A 15,305-nucleotide genomic window follows, 5' to 3' on the forward strand; every position below is an offset into this window, starting at 1 on the left:
TCCCGGGAACTGGGCTGGCCGTGGCAGCCGCGGGCGGGAGAAGCACGCTGCTCTCCCTCACGCCCTTCGGATACAGCCGGGGGGGGTGGGGGAGGCAGAGCGGGAGAATGAGAGCGCCAAGCTCACGCCAAAGCCCTGGCAAAACTTTCCGCCAACCCGCAGGCTGCTCCTTCTCTGGAGGAGGAGAAAGAAGAAGAGGAGGAGGAGGAGGAGTTTGGATTTATATCCCACCTTTCTCTCCTGGAAGGAGATGCAAAGGGGCTGACAAACTCCTTTCCCTTCTTCTCCCCGCCAAACAGACACCTTGTGAGAGAGGTGGGACTGAGAGAGTTCGGAGAGAACTGTGAGCGGCCCAAGGTCACCCAGCAGGAATGTAGGAGTGGGGAAACACATCTGGTTCACCAGACAAGGGTCCGCCTGCTGTTCACCCCTACACCACACTGACCCTTGAACTCGGCAGGATTTACTCCTGAGCAAACGTGCACCCTTGCCTGGCCGCAGGGAGCCCCAGTGGGACTTGCTGTGGAGGGTCAGGCTGCACCAGCTCTGGAATTAGCAATGTTTTTGATGCCAGTGAGTTCCACTTGCTGCTTTTCCCCCCCCCCCCCCCGAAACAGCATGAGGCTTGCTTTGGAGTTCCCCTCACTTCTACACAGCTGTTGTAGCAGAGCTCTGTGTGACTGAATGCCAAGGAAGCATTAGCAAAACTTTAGGCACTTCCACACATGCGGAATAATGCGCTTCCAATCCAGTGAGAACCTGTGCAGTGTAATGGTTAACCTGGAGGACCAGGTTTGTTTCCCCATTCCTCCCCAAGAGTGCCGGAGGCTTATCTGGTGAACTGGATTTGTTTCCCCACTCCTACACATGAAGCCTGCTGGCTGACCTTGGGCTAGTCTCACAGTTCTCTTCGAACTCTCTCAGCCCCACTTAGCTCACGAGGTGTCTGCTGTGGGGAGAGGAAGGGAAAAGGCATTTGCAAGCAGCCTTGAGTCTCCTTACAGGGGAGAAAGACAGGGTACAAATCTATTCTTCACTCTGCAGCTGGATTTTACCATGTGAAATGGCAAAATCCACTTGCAAACAATTGTTAAAGTGCAGCGAAAGTGCATTTTTCAGCATGTGGGGAAGCAGCCAGCATCTTTGGGTCATCCCTTTGGTCATCCTCTCCGGCTCAAAGACCCAAGAGAGGAAATGTTTCTTTGCCTGATGCCCCAGAGAGCAGCTGCCAGCCAGAGCAGGCAATACTGAATTAGATGAGCCAGGCTCCAACTGCTTATAAGGCTGTTGCACAGGTTCAAAAGGACAGCTTTCCAGCCTCTCTCTCTCTCCCCACCCCATCTTGGGAGGAAGGGAACATTTTTAAAATCCTGACCACAAAGCAGAAACTGCAATTACTTTCTCTTTGGATTTATTTCCCCTGGAATAGGAGCGGGAAAACAGAAGTCGCAGGAGGCAGTGCTGCTTTATCTGCCTGCCCTTCCCGTTACGTTTATTTATTTATAGTATTCTAGTGCTAGTATTTTAAATCGATGCCACAGAACAGAGAGCACGATGACAAGACGGTCTGAGTTGGGTAATCTCTGGAAATGCTCCTCTCTGAGATGTAAATCTATCCTCTAATCCGGGGAAAGATAATATCACCCCCTCCCCTGCCGCAATATCCCATCTCTTGCAAAGGCAAACCAACCCAGTCAGCCTTGCAGGCTCTTCATGGAGATCTGCATTTTTGGAAACTGCTACTTAAATGGGCAGAGGTGCCACCCAGTTCAAGATACTGGTGCCTCAGTCAGTGAATTGTTAGCCCTTTTGACTGACTAATTGGCCTACAGTGCCACGCTACACAGAGTTAAAAAGTTCATTGAAGTCAGTGGGCTTAAAAGGGTGTAATTCTTTTTTAAGGAGGGTGTTATGAAACTGCTTTGGCATTGGGGAAGGTGTGGGATCCAAACCCCAGGATCTCCATTTAAAGGATAATTCTACTGAGAGTTGGCATCAAAAATTAGTATATGACACTGTCACACACATACTCACTGCAAATACAGAAAGACTGCCCGCCTGAAAGGAGGCCAATGAAAAAGGAGCCCAGAGTATGCACTCATGCAGAGAAGCTACAGGCAACCACCTCCAGTGGTAGGTAATACATCTTTGCACTGGAGGTTAAAGAGTGGTTCTGTTATATCCAGTGCAGAGTCACTCACAGATTTGGGAGAGTCTGGAATACGTCTATAAATCTGATGGGCAGATGGCAGATTAGCCACTCCTAATGGATGTAAATTGCAAGGAAGCACAGAAGAACAGTGACTCATACAGAGGCAAAACTGGCAAGCGCCGCTGTGGGTAATTGGTGCATTTGTGGAGTGATGGAATATTCCCAAAAGATGTTAACTGGAACGAGGCAAACCAGATCAGTGTCTCATACAGAGATGCTACAGGCTGTGCCTCTGCATTCGAAGAGGAAGAGTCTGAACTGATACCCACCTTTTCTCAATCACAAGAGGTCTTAAAGCGGCTTACAAACCTCTTGCCTTCCTCTTCCCACAACAAACTCCTTGTAAGGTTGGTGGGTCCGGGAGTTTGGAGAGAACTGTGACTAGCCCACGGTCACCCTGCACGCTGCATGTGAAGGAGTGGGGAATCAAACCCAGTTCTCCAGCTTAGAATTCACCTGCTCTTAACCACTATCTCACAGTGAATGATCCAATTCCAATTACATCCAATCAAACCAAGAAGCAGAAGAATTCCCAACTTGAAGGGGGGCTGATTGGAAGAAGGCAGGGCCAGTGACTCATGCAGAGATGCAACGGATACTCTTGTCTGTGTGTGGGTACCTTTATTCATGAGAAGCATGCCAGCAGTTCTAAAACTCCACACATGTTCCAGTGTTCACAATTTGCATTACTTCATGCTGGCCGGGCAGAACGTGATACAGAAGATTCTGGGTCCTGAGCTGTTGAAATAAAAGGCAGGGCTGTTCTATGAGTAACAGTGCGCCAAAGAGGGAGTTTTGGCAGATGCCAGTTCTCCTGCTGTGCCTTGCAAGAAGAACTCATCGCAGAGGAAATTGCTGGATCTGTTGGGAATTCAGAGCAGATGTGAGCTTGCTAGATAAGAGAAATTCACAAGAAAGATAAATGACATTGGGCAGAAGTCGGAAGCAACTTATTTATCCCCATGTGCGTTCTTTGTTTCAGGCAGGTAAACAGGAGTTATGCCTCATAAGTCATTTTGGGCCCTGGGGCAAAATGCAGTTGGGGTTGTGCCGTTTTTCACTTCCAAGAAGCCGATGTATTTCGGCCCCTTTCTAGTAGGTACATTCTTGGTCCCTTACGCATGGCTACTTCTGTAAAATAGTTGCAGCCTAAACCACTTTGCCCTGACCCAATTAGTCCTGGGCTAGCCTGATCTTGGCAGAGGAGGAAGAAGAAGAGGAGGAGGAGGAGGAGTTTGAATTTATATCCCATCTTTCTCTTACAAGCTCCTTTCCCTTCCTCTCCCCACAACAACACCTTGTGAGATAGGGGCTGAGAGAGTTCTGAAGAACTGTGACTAGCCCCAGGTCACTCAGCAGGAATGCTGGAGTGCAGAAATACATCTGGTTCACCAGATAAGCCTCTGCCACTCAAGTGGAGAAATGGGGAATCAATTCCTGTTCTCCAGATTAGAATCCACCTGCTCTTAACCACTATAGAGGGTAGGAGAGAAAGAAGAAAAGAGAAATATGGGGAAAAGAACCGGTCTTTGAACCCCCTTTCAGCTTGGTAAGTGTCAGGTCATTTATGCACATGTGGTCTTCTTCTCTTTGAGCTTACATTCCCATATGTTTCGGTAATCGATAATAATCTGTAATAATCGGTTTCGGTAATAATCGGTAATAATCGGTTTCATTAATCGGTAATATTCGTTTCGGTAATCCGTAATAATCGGTAATAATCGGTTTCAGTAATAGGTAAAAATCAGTAAAATTGGTTTTGGTATCGGTAATAATTGGTAATAATTGATTTCCGTAATCCGTAATAATCGGTTCTGGTAATCGGTAATAATCGGTTTTAGTTATCGGTAATAATCGGTTTTGTATCGGTAATAATCAGTAATAATCTAATTTGGTAAGTGGTAATAATCAATAATAATCGGTTTCATTAATCGGTAATATTCATAATTGGTAATCATCAATAAAAATCGGTTTTGGTATCAGTAATAATCAGCAAGAATTGGTTTCAGTAACCAGTAATAATCAGTTTCAGTAATTGGTAATAATCGGTAATAGTAGGTTTCAGTAATGGGTAATAATCGGTAATAATAGTTTTTGGTACCGGTAATAATCGGTTTCAGTAATCGGTAATAATCGGTTTTGGTAGTAATCGGTAATAATCGGTTTTGGTAATCTGTCATAATCTGTAATAATCGGAAATAATCAGTTTTGGTATTGATAATAATCGGTAATCTTCGGTTTCAGTTTTGGTATTGATAATCAGTTTTGGTATTGATAATAATCGCTAATCTTCAGTTTCAGTAACTGGTAGTAATCAGTTTCGGTAATCTTTAATAATCGGTTTTAGTAATGGGTTATAATTGGTTTTGGTAATTGGTTATAATTGGTAATAATCAGTTTCTGTATCGATAATAATCTGATTCAGTATCGGTAATAATCGGTTTCAGTAATTGGTAATAATCGGTTCTGGTAACTGGTAATAATTGGTAATAATTGGTAATAATCTGCAATAATTGGTAATAATGGGCTTCAGTAATCGGTAATAATCAGTAATAATTGGTAATAATCAAGGCCCAAGACTGATACGTGGTGGGGCTGCAAATGGGTTGGGGGTCACCACAACATGAGGAACTGTATTAAAGGGTCGTGGCATTAGGAAGGTTGAGAACCACCACACTAGACCATGCTGGACAATGGACAATATCATCTATTTATTTGTTTATTAAAAGCATTAGTCCCCTGTCTTTCTATAGACATATTCAAAGCAGCTTACAAACCCCCAACACAATACAATAAAATCATACCATACCATTAAAAACATTCACTAAAATATACCTATAAAGCGTAAAATGCTGCTTGCTAAAATCATCATAAAAGCTGTTTGAAATAAAAATGTCTTTACCTGATGATGGAAGGAAAGCAAGGGAGGAGCACACAGGGCTTCTGTAGGAAGAGCGTTCTGAAGTCTGGGCACCATCGCCAAGAAGACTCTGTCCTGGGTCCCTACCAGATGTACTGACGGGATGGAGAAATAACCCTCCCAGGATGATCTTAGTAAATGGGCCGGCTTATATGGAAATAGGTGGTCCTTCGGGTAACCTGCCCCAATCACATTTAATCCATTCAATTTAGCACGTGGACATTTTGTGCTGGATGGCCAGCCACAAGAACTGAACTAAAGCCTGACACACAGTTCACTGGTTGGCCCTGGGTAAGTCACATGCTTTCAATCTGAATTCTCACACAGGACTGGCCTGAGGATGGGTGCTAAAAAATGTACCATGGTATTGTTCTCTGCAAAGTCTTACAGAAATTACAAATCTAGGCCGCAAATATCTGTTTGAAGCATCTCTCCTTCCTTCCTGCCTTCCTTCCCAGGCCAGTGTATAATTTGTACTGCAGCCCTTTTAATACCCAGCTCTCAATGTAAATAATGTGTTGGGGAAGGAGATAAGTATGCATAAATGTACAAATCATCTCTTTCTTCATAATGTACAATTCAGAGCCCAGCTGTGATTCATCTCCTGGAATCACAAGCCATTGGGAGCGTTAATACTTCACCTAATCTGGCTCTTTTGTAAGATACCAACATTAGATTTTTTTGGGGGGGTGCTGTGTGGTTTCTGGGCTGTATGGCCGTGTTCTAGCAGCATTCTCTAGAACATGGCCATACAGCCTGGAAACCACACAGCATCCCAGTGATTCTAAAGCCTTCGACAATACATTCGATTTTTTGTTTCCAAATGGCACTGTTTTAAAAGGCTCTCTTCCCCTTGTTCTGGTTCAATTCCAGTTCCAATTCATTGGGGTCTCTGACCAGATCCTTGTCAAATATATGAACATTCAAAACTAAAATTTCAGCAAAACAGACCATGTTCTGATTCTTCTCACACTCTATCTCATGCCAGACAGACAGTCAGACAGGCAGTTTTATTACAGCCATTAGGCCAGCAAACTATACCCATGCCAGAATTCAAGCTTTTATAGATTTCAGAATATGCCGCTCATCCTGTTGAACGTACGGCAAGAAAGGTTATGGGGGGAATTATTACCCATTCTGGGGGCAAAAGAATGCCTGCTACTATATTGCAACCCTCTTGCCAGGGATGGAAATTTTTAGCTTATATATGTGTTGTCACCTTGGAAACATTAAAAGACAAGCAAATCTATATCTGTAAACAGCAGTACTGCATACAGTGCTTAAAACAAAAGCAGTCCACCTTACTATACTAAATTTAAATTTCTTAATCCAGCACTGTCACATGAGTAGAAGAAGAAGAGTTGGATTTATATCCCGCCTTTCTCTCCTGTAAGGAAACTCAAAGGGGCTTACAATCTCCTTTCCATGCCCCCCCCCCAACAAAACCCTCTGTGAGGTGGGTGGGATTGAGAGAGCTCCAAAGGACTGTGACTAGCCCAAGGTCATCCAGCTGGCATGTGTTGGAGTGCACAAGCTAATCTGGTTCCCTAGATAAGCCTCCACAGCTCAAGTGGCAGAGCAGGGAATCAACCCCCATTCTCCAGATTAGAGTGCATCTGCTCTGAAACACTACACCACCAGCTCTTAACCACTGCACCATGCCGGTATATCAAACCAGTTCAAGGTGCAGGGAAAAGACTAAGGTTGGGAATAGGAAATTCCTAGAGATATTGTGGGGTAGTGCCTGGGAAAGATGGGGTTTTGGAAGGAGAGGAATCTCAGTGGGGTGCAATGTCAAATAGTCCACCCTCCAAAATAGCCATTTTTCCCAGGGTACTGGCCTAGAGATCAGATGTAAATTCAGCAGACCTCCCAGTTTGGCAACCTTAGGAAGAAGGTAGTTAAAAACTGATTAAAAATGGAGAAGGAGGATGCACTCTGTTCTGGAATCTACTTGTTGCACTACTCATGTGATTGTTGCGTTCAGGCCCTGGTGCATTTGAGTACTATGAATCTCTCTACCTCCGCAGATAGAAAACAGTCTTTCTCATGTTTTAATTATTTTTCCCTCCGCCATTATTTAAAGAGTCTCCATCCTCCTTTTCAAGAGTTGTTTTGGTGCGCCAAATCTCATGGGAAATCTACAAGCCTTAAATGCTGGCTCCAAATTTCCCATTCTTATTTCAAGTCCTCTCCTGGTTGTTGCTCATTAACGTTTCATTGCTCGGGTGCCTGGAGAGGTGCAGTTTCCCTTTGGTTATTTCCTCCTTCCAAAGATGGATCTGTTGTAAACCCGCCCGGCTCTGACTCAGCTTCAGAATATTCTCCGACAGACGTGAAGAGGTCGGAAAAGCGTGCTATGTTCTATTGTGGGATGAACAACCTGCCCAAACTCTTCAAGGGTGGACCATAAGCCAAGGAAATCACTGGTCTGTCTTCTCAATCACATTATCCTCTAAATAAAACACCATGCAAAACAGCTCCCTCTGGAGTTATCCTATTAACAGCAATTGGATTTATCCAGAATAAATTGTTTTTGGAAGGCAGGTTAGACTCCGCACCTAATGCTGAAATTGGAAAGTAACTATTTGGAAGTAAATCCCCAAAGAATCTGAGGAACTGGGAACTGAGGAATCTGAGGAACTTTTTTTTTTTTTTACCTCTGAGCTTTCTTAGAAGATTGGGGTTTAGAAGATTGGGGATTGACTTTTGAGGTTTCTTATTTCTGGCTTTTGGTTTTGATTTCTCTCAACAGGTTACGACCAGGGTACTTTGGACCACCATCTCTACCGTGAACCTGTTGACCACTCAGACTGTCTGGAGAAGCCCTGCTTAGTGTTTCTTCATTCTCAGAGTGGTTATACAACCACTGGGTGGTTATACAAGGCAAGGCCTTCTTGGTGGTAGCAACCATGAAGAATTTCCTGTCCTATTAAGCTAATTTGGCACCACTCTTTTTAGGCTTAGGAGCAACTGAATTCTGTCTCTTGATTGTTAGAATAAGCTTATTAAATGTATATGAGAAGACAGTTCCTGGCAGGTTGTGCCTTATTGTAGGTTCTTGTGCCTGTGGGTGTCTCCTTGAGAAAAGCCCCACTATACATCAAGCAAACGTCAATCTAGCGTGCTCCTTTTTTTTGTCTCAGTAACCTTGGCTGATCTGTGTGTGCCTTCTACGATACTGAGTCATTCACAGATCTAGTGATATGGAGGCAGCTTATTAAAAAGAAGGCTTTGAAAGCAAGAAAGTGTCAGCTCTGGATAGAGAGAGGCCTTAGGGTTTCGGCTGGGGTAAACTGGTTGCCAGAAAGTCACACTGGCTGGGTGAGCTCTTAGTGATAAACATAAGGGGCTGTGCACCAGCAACGGAGTCATTCCCAAAGATCTGCCATTCAACATCTCACTGAAGAATCTCAAAGAACAGTTATTGCCTCTATTCCTGAGACACTGGAGACAGGTCCTGTGCTATGTACATATGAAAGTGCTGTTGAGTTACAACTGACTTCCAAAGCAAGTGGGAAGCAGAGGTGGTTTGCCATAGCCTTCCTTCTCAGAGTCTTCCTTGTTGGTCTCCCATCCACCCAAGTATTGACCCTTCTTAGCTTTTGAGATCTGATAAGATCCTCCCCAATTCTGAGCTACATGGATCAAGAATCTTATATTTATTTATTTCAAAGATCCACATCTTGCCTCCCCACACCCCAAAAAAAGCTAACAAACATAGGCCAACAGGCACCAATAGCCAGGGATTTAAAAAGTCAACACCAATTTAAAAAACTAGCAACAGAAAAACAGTAAACAGACTAAATCAATTAAACCCAGCTGCAGAATTAACAATGCAAAATATCGCCAAAATGTTCTCGATGCCAGGAATGACCCAACCCTGACTGGGTATAAGGTGGCCTTGTGGATTTGTTGAATGTTTCTGAAAATCAGTCTGATTTCTGAAATGGAACCAACGCCCTAGAATTCCAATATGGCGCCATTTTTAAATTTCCAGATTTTGTACAAGACCCTGGCTGCGTTTAAGTGGCCATGTTGTTCTGTTCTCTTAACTCTCTGGCATCTCCATGGTGGTGATAAAGCTGGCTTAATTTGACCATTGGTCTCAGGGTTTTTGAATCTGGCATGGGGAAAAGATCCACATAAATACCAAACGAGCTCGTCAAGAGTTTTAGCACTACATTGGCTGTTGTGTTGCTTTTCTATTTTCAGAGAGTGTGGTGGGGGGAGGAGAGTATTCAGAGATGGTCTGAAGCAGGGGTCTGCAACCTGCGGCTCTCCAGATGTTCTTGGACTACAATTCCTGCCAGCCCTTGCCAGCATGGCCAATTGGCCATGCTAGCAGGGGCTGATGGGATTTGTAGTCCATGAACATCTGGAGAGCCACAAGTTGCAGACCCCTTGAAGGGTTTTAGGGCTCTGGGGAAAAACCTAGGATGGAGCCCCTGCCAGGGCCAATGTGTGGCAGCCTGGCATGGGTACAGTTGCAATCTCCAGCTTCCTGGAGATTTGGGGGTGCAGTTTGGGGAGGGTGGGGTTTGGAGAGAGGAGGAGTCTCAGTGGGTTATAATGCCATTTGGTCCACCTTGCAAAACAGCCAGTTTCTCTATGGGAGATTATCTGTCTAGTTCTGGTGATCATTTATAATTCTGGGCATCTCCTGGTCCCACCTGGAGGTTGGCAACCCCAGGACATGTGGGAGCCATCATTGCTGTGTTGAGCCTCCAATGGAATGTTCCAAAACAGATGCTGCTGAACTGACTGCCAAAGGCCTGGTGGCAGCAGTGGGAACCTGCTCTCCCCACACCCATTGTGGCAGTGAGGCTGTGAGCGAACTTGGTGTAGTGGTTAAGAGCAGGTGAATTCTAATCTGGAGAACCGGGTTTGATTCCCCTCTCTGAGTTGGCAGAGGCTTATCTAGTGAACCAGTTGTGTTTCCACACTCCTACATTCCTGCTGGGTGACCTTGGACCAGTCAGAGTTCTCTGTTGTGGGGAGAGGAAGGGAAAGGAGCTTGTAGGCCACCTTGAGTCTCCTTAAAGGTTTGGTATAAATTCAAACTCTTCTTTTTCTTCTCCCAGTTTGGGGGCTGGGATAGCTGTTGCCTGTTTGGCTGAAACTGCCCTGGGAGCATTTGGAAATGGCATCTGCTACCTCAGGTCATTCAGTCATCTTTGCATTCTTCTGGTGCACGACCAGATCGGGTGAAGTGAGATTCTACTGTACCCAGAAAGATCCAGAAGCAAGTATTATAAGTAAACATGGATTCAGGTTCATAGACTCACTGTTGTTAGAGATTTGAACTGGGGTGGGGGGGGAATGCCCTCGGGCGCCCTTCCTGTTCACTTCCAACCACTAGTTTAAGGCTGAGAACAGCATAGTTTTTAAGATAATTAACTGTTGTCACAAAATTGAGCCACACAAGGGCTTTTGTGCGCACCACACTGGCAGCCACAGTGCCTGAAGCCAAACGCAGCCCTAAAAATAACATAATACTGGGTAATAAGAAAAATCATAGTTGCATTTTAATAAGCAGCTCACAGAAGGAAAGTCACCCAAATGCAAACCTACGAGGCCTTCTGTCAGCACTTATACCACGGGGGAAGTAACCCGAGTTAATTTAAAATAGCTTGCCCCACAATTCCTGGGCTGCATACATACAAAACACACACAGATCTTGCCAGATTCAAGACAATACAGGAGAATACTCTTACCTTTCTCCCAACCCCTTCGTGGCAACGTTTATGCGAGGGGGGTGGGGGGAAGGAACGAAATGCAAATTAAAAATGGCAACAAAGAAATTGTCACTCAGATGTAGTGGGAGGTTTCATTTTGGAGGAGTTAGCATTCTTGCTGCCAAGTCTAAAAATAAAAAAAAATGGGGAGAAAAGGAGCCAAAAATGGTTGCTGGAAGATGTGCATATCTGGGGGAGGTGGGGGGGGGCAGGGGAGGGAGCCGGCTTCTGAAGAAGGATTTGGCTGGTAATTTTCAATCAATTATATTTCTTGACGACGTGCCAGCCTGAACAGGAGAAAAAGAGAAAGGGGGCAGGCCGCTTGTCTTTCAAGCAAGTTGGCGACCCGAAGCGAAGCCCTGAGATGCACATCCGGGATAGACTTTGCTACCTGGAACATTTGAGCACACCCCCAGATCTTACAGAATTTGCCAACCTCAAAGTCACAATCCTAACTCACCTGAAGGCTGCAGAGATTTGAAGAACAAGAAGTCTTCATTTAAACTTTCTAACTAGACAATAATAGATAGCTTAGGTACACAAGCAATTGTCCCCTAAAATGTCAGTTTTTTCACTATTCTTGGACAGCCCCATCTTTTTGCCAACTGGAGACTGGTAACCCTTAGCACAGCAATTCCCAACCAGGGTTCCATGGTACCCTGGGATGCCATGAACATGTCCCAGGGGTACCGTGGCAACACTACCACCACCACCACCCCGACTTTTGTGGTGTCTCCCGCCGGCGCCAGCAAGGACATGGAGCTGGCCCAGGAGGCAGGGCCTGCTGCAAGGTCAGCAGCCAATTCTCGCACACACACACACACACCCAGTGCTTCCCTTCACCCTGGGAGGGGAAGGTGGGGGGTGGCAGGGGTACCGTGAGATATTAAAAGTGAGGTCAAGGGTACCATGATGTTGAAAAAATTGGGAAACACTGCCTTAGCACATCAGAAAGGGGGGGGGGGAGAGATTTTATTTTACCAAGGCTTGTATTACCAGCTTTGCTACAGTTTAGAAAGATTACAAAATAAACAAAAGTTATTCATGGGAAAATATTACCTTCCATGTGACACTTAAAGGCACAGCAGGTCTCTGGGGTCAGAATTTATGCTTAAAAGGCTCTTTGAAAGCTAGCTGCACTTACTCGTGGAATGAAAAGGACATTGCCTGGAATTATGGTCTATTTGTTTTAATGATTGGATCCTTTCTGCTTTGACAAAGGTGAGCTTTTAAAGCCAAGCGCAGCAGACTGAAATGGCACTCCTCAGGCCAGCGCTCAGCCGACCTTCCTCATTCTCTCGGTCAATAAGTGTCTCATAAATTGCTCGTGATTATGCCTTAATGAAGTACAGCGGGTGTCGGGCGAAAAGGACAGAAACCAGCAGGCCGCTTCTGAAACAAGTGGGAACGATCTCGGCTGTGCTTCTGAAACTTATGTCAGAAGCATTTCAAAGACAGAGGCAATTTGTTCCAAATTCCAGAAAGAAGATCCAGCTGTTGAAATTGCATGAAAAGTGAGATGAGGCCTCACAGTCTAAGAATCTTGCCTCCTCCAAAACTTGTGCATGTGTTCACCCAGCTTTGCAGATGTCCCAACTGTCCCTAGTCACAAGGGAAACCTTTTTCCTCCCCGGTTCCTGGCTGTGGAAAGTCTCAGCTGACATATGGCCACCTTGCAGGGTTTTCAAGGCAAGAGTCAGAGGTGGTTTTCCATTGCCTTCCTCTATGAAGCAGCTCTGGACTTTCTCGGGTCTTTCAAATTGAGTCGTGGCTTCCAGCACAGAGACCCCTTCCGCACATGCAGAATGATGCAATTTAAATCCACTTTCACAATTGTTTGCAAGTGGATTTTGCTATTCCACACAGTAAAATCCAGCAGCAAAGTGCATTGAAAGTGGATTGAAAGTACATTATTCTGCATGTGAGGAAGGGTTAGTCAATCGCAGTGGTGTAGTGGTTAAGAGAAGGTGTACTTTAACCTGGAGGAACCGGGTTTGATTCCCCGCTCTGCCGCCTGAGCTGTGGAGGCTTATCTGGGGAATTCAGATTAGCCTGTGCACTCTGTGCCAGCTGGGTGACCTTGGGCTAGTCACAGTTCTTCTGCGCTCTCTCAGCCCCGCCTACCTCACAGGGTGTTTGTTGCAAGGGGGGAAGGGAAAGGAGTCTGTAAGCCCCTTTGAGCCTTCTTACAGGAGAGAAAGGGGGGAGATAAATCCAACTCTTCTTCTCATGTTGGGTCTTCTTTTCCTTCTGCCTTCCACTTTTCCGAGCATTATTGCCTTTTCCAGTAATGTTTGTTTTCTCATAATGTGACCAAAGCAGGCTCAGTTTATCCATTTTAGCTTCTAGGGGGAGTTCAGGCTTGATTCTATCCAGAACCCATTTATTTTGTTTTGGGGTTGGTTGGGTTGCTGTCCATGGTATCCATAAAACTCTCCTCCAACGTATTTCAGAGGAATCTACTTTCTCCCCGTCAGCTTTCTTTATGGTCCGACTGTCACACCCACACATAGTAACTGGGAGGAATATTATGTCATGGATTATCTTAATCTGGGTTGCCAGGGACAAATCCTGTCACTTCAGAATCTGTTCAAGGAGTCACTCCGAATTAATTTGCACCCATGGGAGCAACGGGACCCTGACTAAGCACGTAAGAACTTTGGGAATGTGCCATTCCTGTAAAGCCAAAGGTAAAAAGCCATATCTTTAATGTCACCCTCAGACTTTTATGATTTTTTTTTAAAAAAATCTGTTTCTAGACAATATGTTCGAATGAGTAGCCCTGCGTTTCTGAGAAAGAGAAAACGTCAATTCCCTCCCTTCGCGAACATATTTAATGCTCCCCTGTTTCCCAAGTTGGTTCGCTCCGTTGCCGTAGCGACCACCCCAAACAGACAACTGGAAACCGCTCGCGAGGCAGGTGGGTGAGTCTTTTGCACGCGGCTCCCTTCGGGGCCAGATTAAAACTCTTTCTCGCGGCGGTTGGGAGGCACCATTGACTGAAAGGAGGGGGAGTCGTGGGTGTGCTAAAGATTGGGTGGAAGAAGAGAAGTTTCCCTGAGGCAAAAATTGCGGGGTGGCCCCAAACTTGGCAGGGCAGTCTGAAAAAATACACTCCTGTGTCCTTGACAGCAGTCTAGCAGGCTGAAATTCAACAGGGGAGTCATTAGTCTGTGGTGTCTTGATCGTGACTGGGTCTAGCAGGCTGAAATTCAGCAAGGGAGTCAGTCTGTGGTGCAGTGTTTGTGACTGTCTAGCAGACCGAAATTCAGCAGGGGAGTCATTAGTCTGTGGTGTGATGATTGAATTAGCGCCAGTATTTTTTTTTTTGAATTTATAAAAATAATATTTATTTTCTCTTACATAGATAAACAAAACATTCAAACATAGAAAAAAAAAGACATTGCATATTGACTTCTAGCTATCCCATCTTTGGTTAAAAGTTATCTCTAGGTTCATGTATATATAATTAAGGCATTAATTCAATAGTTATTTCTTAAATGTATTGCAGTAGTTACAGTCTACTGTTTTCTTTAGATTTAAAACCCTGCCACTACTTTTCTATTTCAAAAGTCTTCCAGTCTGGGCGAGGGGCTGGGGTTCAGGTCTGGGGGCTTCCGCAGTCCTGATTTATCATCTCCAGACTAAGGAATTATTTTTACATTTATTTATTTGTGTGTGTGTGTGTGTGTGTGTGTGTGTGTGTGTGTGTGTGTGTGTGTGTGTGTGTGTGTGTGTGTGTGTTGCTTGCCCCAGGGAGGGCAGATCCTTAGGCACAGCCAACACGCCCCTCTCACAGCAGATTCACCCCCCTCCGCTTTGAATGAGGCGCTAAGTGTGTTAATTTTCTTATCCTCATTCAAAAACTGTTTGCTTTCTTATGTGTTGTTGCTAACACGTCTTGTTCCATGGCAGTGTTTTCACCTGTTCTTCTTGATGTTCTGTATATATTAGATTCCTTCCTGCCCTTTTTTAGCTTGGAGAATACTTAAACTGAGCTCAGGAGATTCCCACCTGGGAGACAGGGAATGGCGATTTAGTCCTGCTTCCCTGAACAGCCAGTGGGAATCGTTCAGGGTCAAGATGCCCTCCTTATCTCAAAGCCCTTCGTGATGAGATTCCAAGGTTTTGTTTTCTGTCATTTGTGTACAAAAAGATTATTTTTGTAGGACAACCCAACTACGCTTGACTTGGAAAACAATTTGTGCACTAATGTTAATTGTTTTCATTACAGCTAATCACCTTTTGAAAGAAAACGAAGAACAAAACCTGGCCAAATGGATAATCTCAGGTCCCCTAGTTTTTTGGAAGAGAATCTGACTCCTTATTTTCGTTCGCTGCTAGAGGAGACTGCAGAAAAAGACATCATACCTCAACAATTCTTGCAAGGTGAGGACAGCTGGAAAGGTTCAGGGATAAAACAGGGTGCTGTTTC

General features: G+C 44.9%; 1 protein-coding gene across 2 annotated transcripts in view; it reads left to right on the forward strand.

The window, feature by feature from the left end:
* Nucleotides 1-13,833: 13,833 nt before the first annotated feature.
* CFAP74 (cilia and flagella associated protein 74) overlaps nt 13,834-15,305 on the forward strand; it is a 70,991-nt gene continuing 69,519 nt past the window's right edge. For both annotated transcript variants that reach the window (XM_048518467.1, XM_048518468.1), the window contains exons 1-2: nt 13,834-13,891; nt 15,105-15,259. In XM_048518467.1, coding sequence (XP_048374424.1) covers nt 15,148-15,259 — 112 coding nt within the window. In that variant the 5' untranslated portion in view covers nt 13,834-13,891; nt 15,105-15,147. The remainder of the gene's footprint in view (nt 13,892-15,104; nt 15,260-15,305) is intronic.

This window comes from Sphaerodactylus townsendi, linkage group LG16, assembly GCF_021028975.2.
Source record: "Sphaerodactylus townsendi isolate TG3544 linkage group LG16, MPM_Stown_v2.3, whole genome shotgun sequence".
Classification (NCBI taxonomy): Eukaryota; Metazoa; Chordata; class Lepidosauria; order Squamata; family Sphaerodactylidae; genus Sphaerodactylus; species Sphaerodactylus townsendi.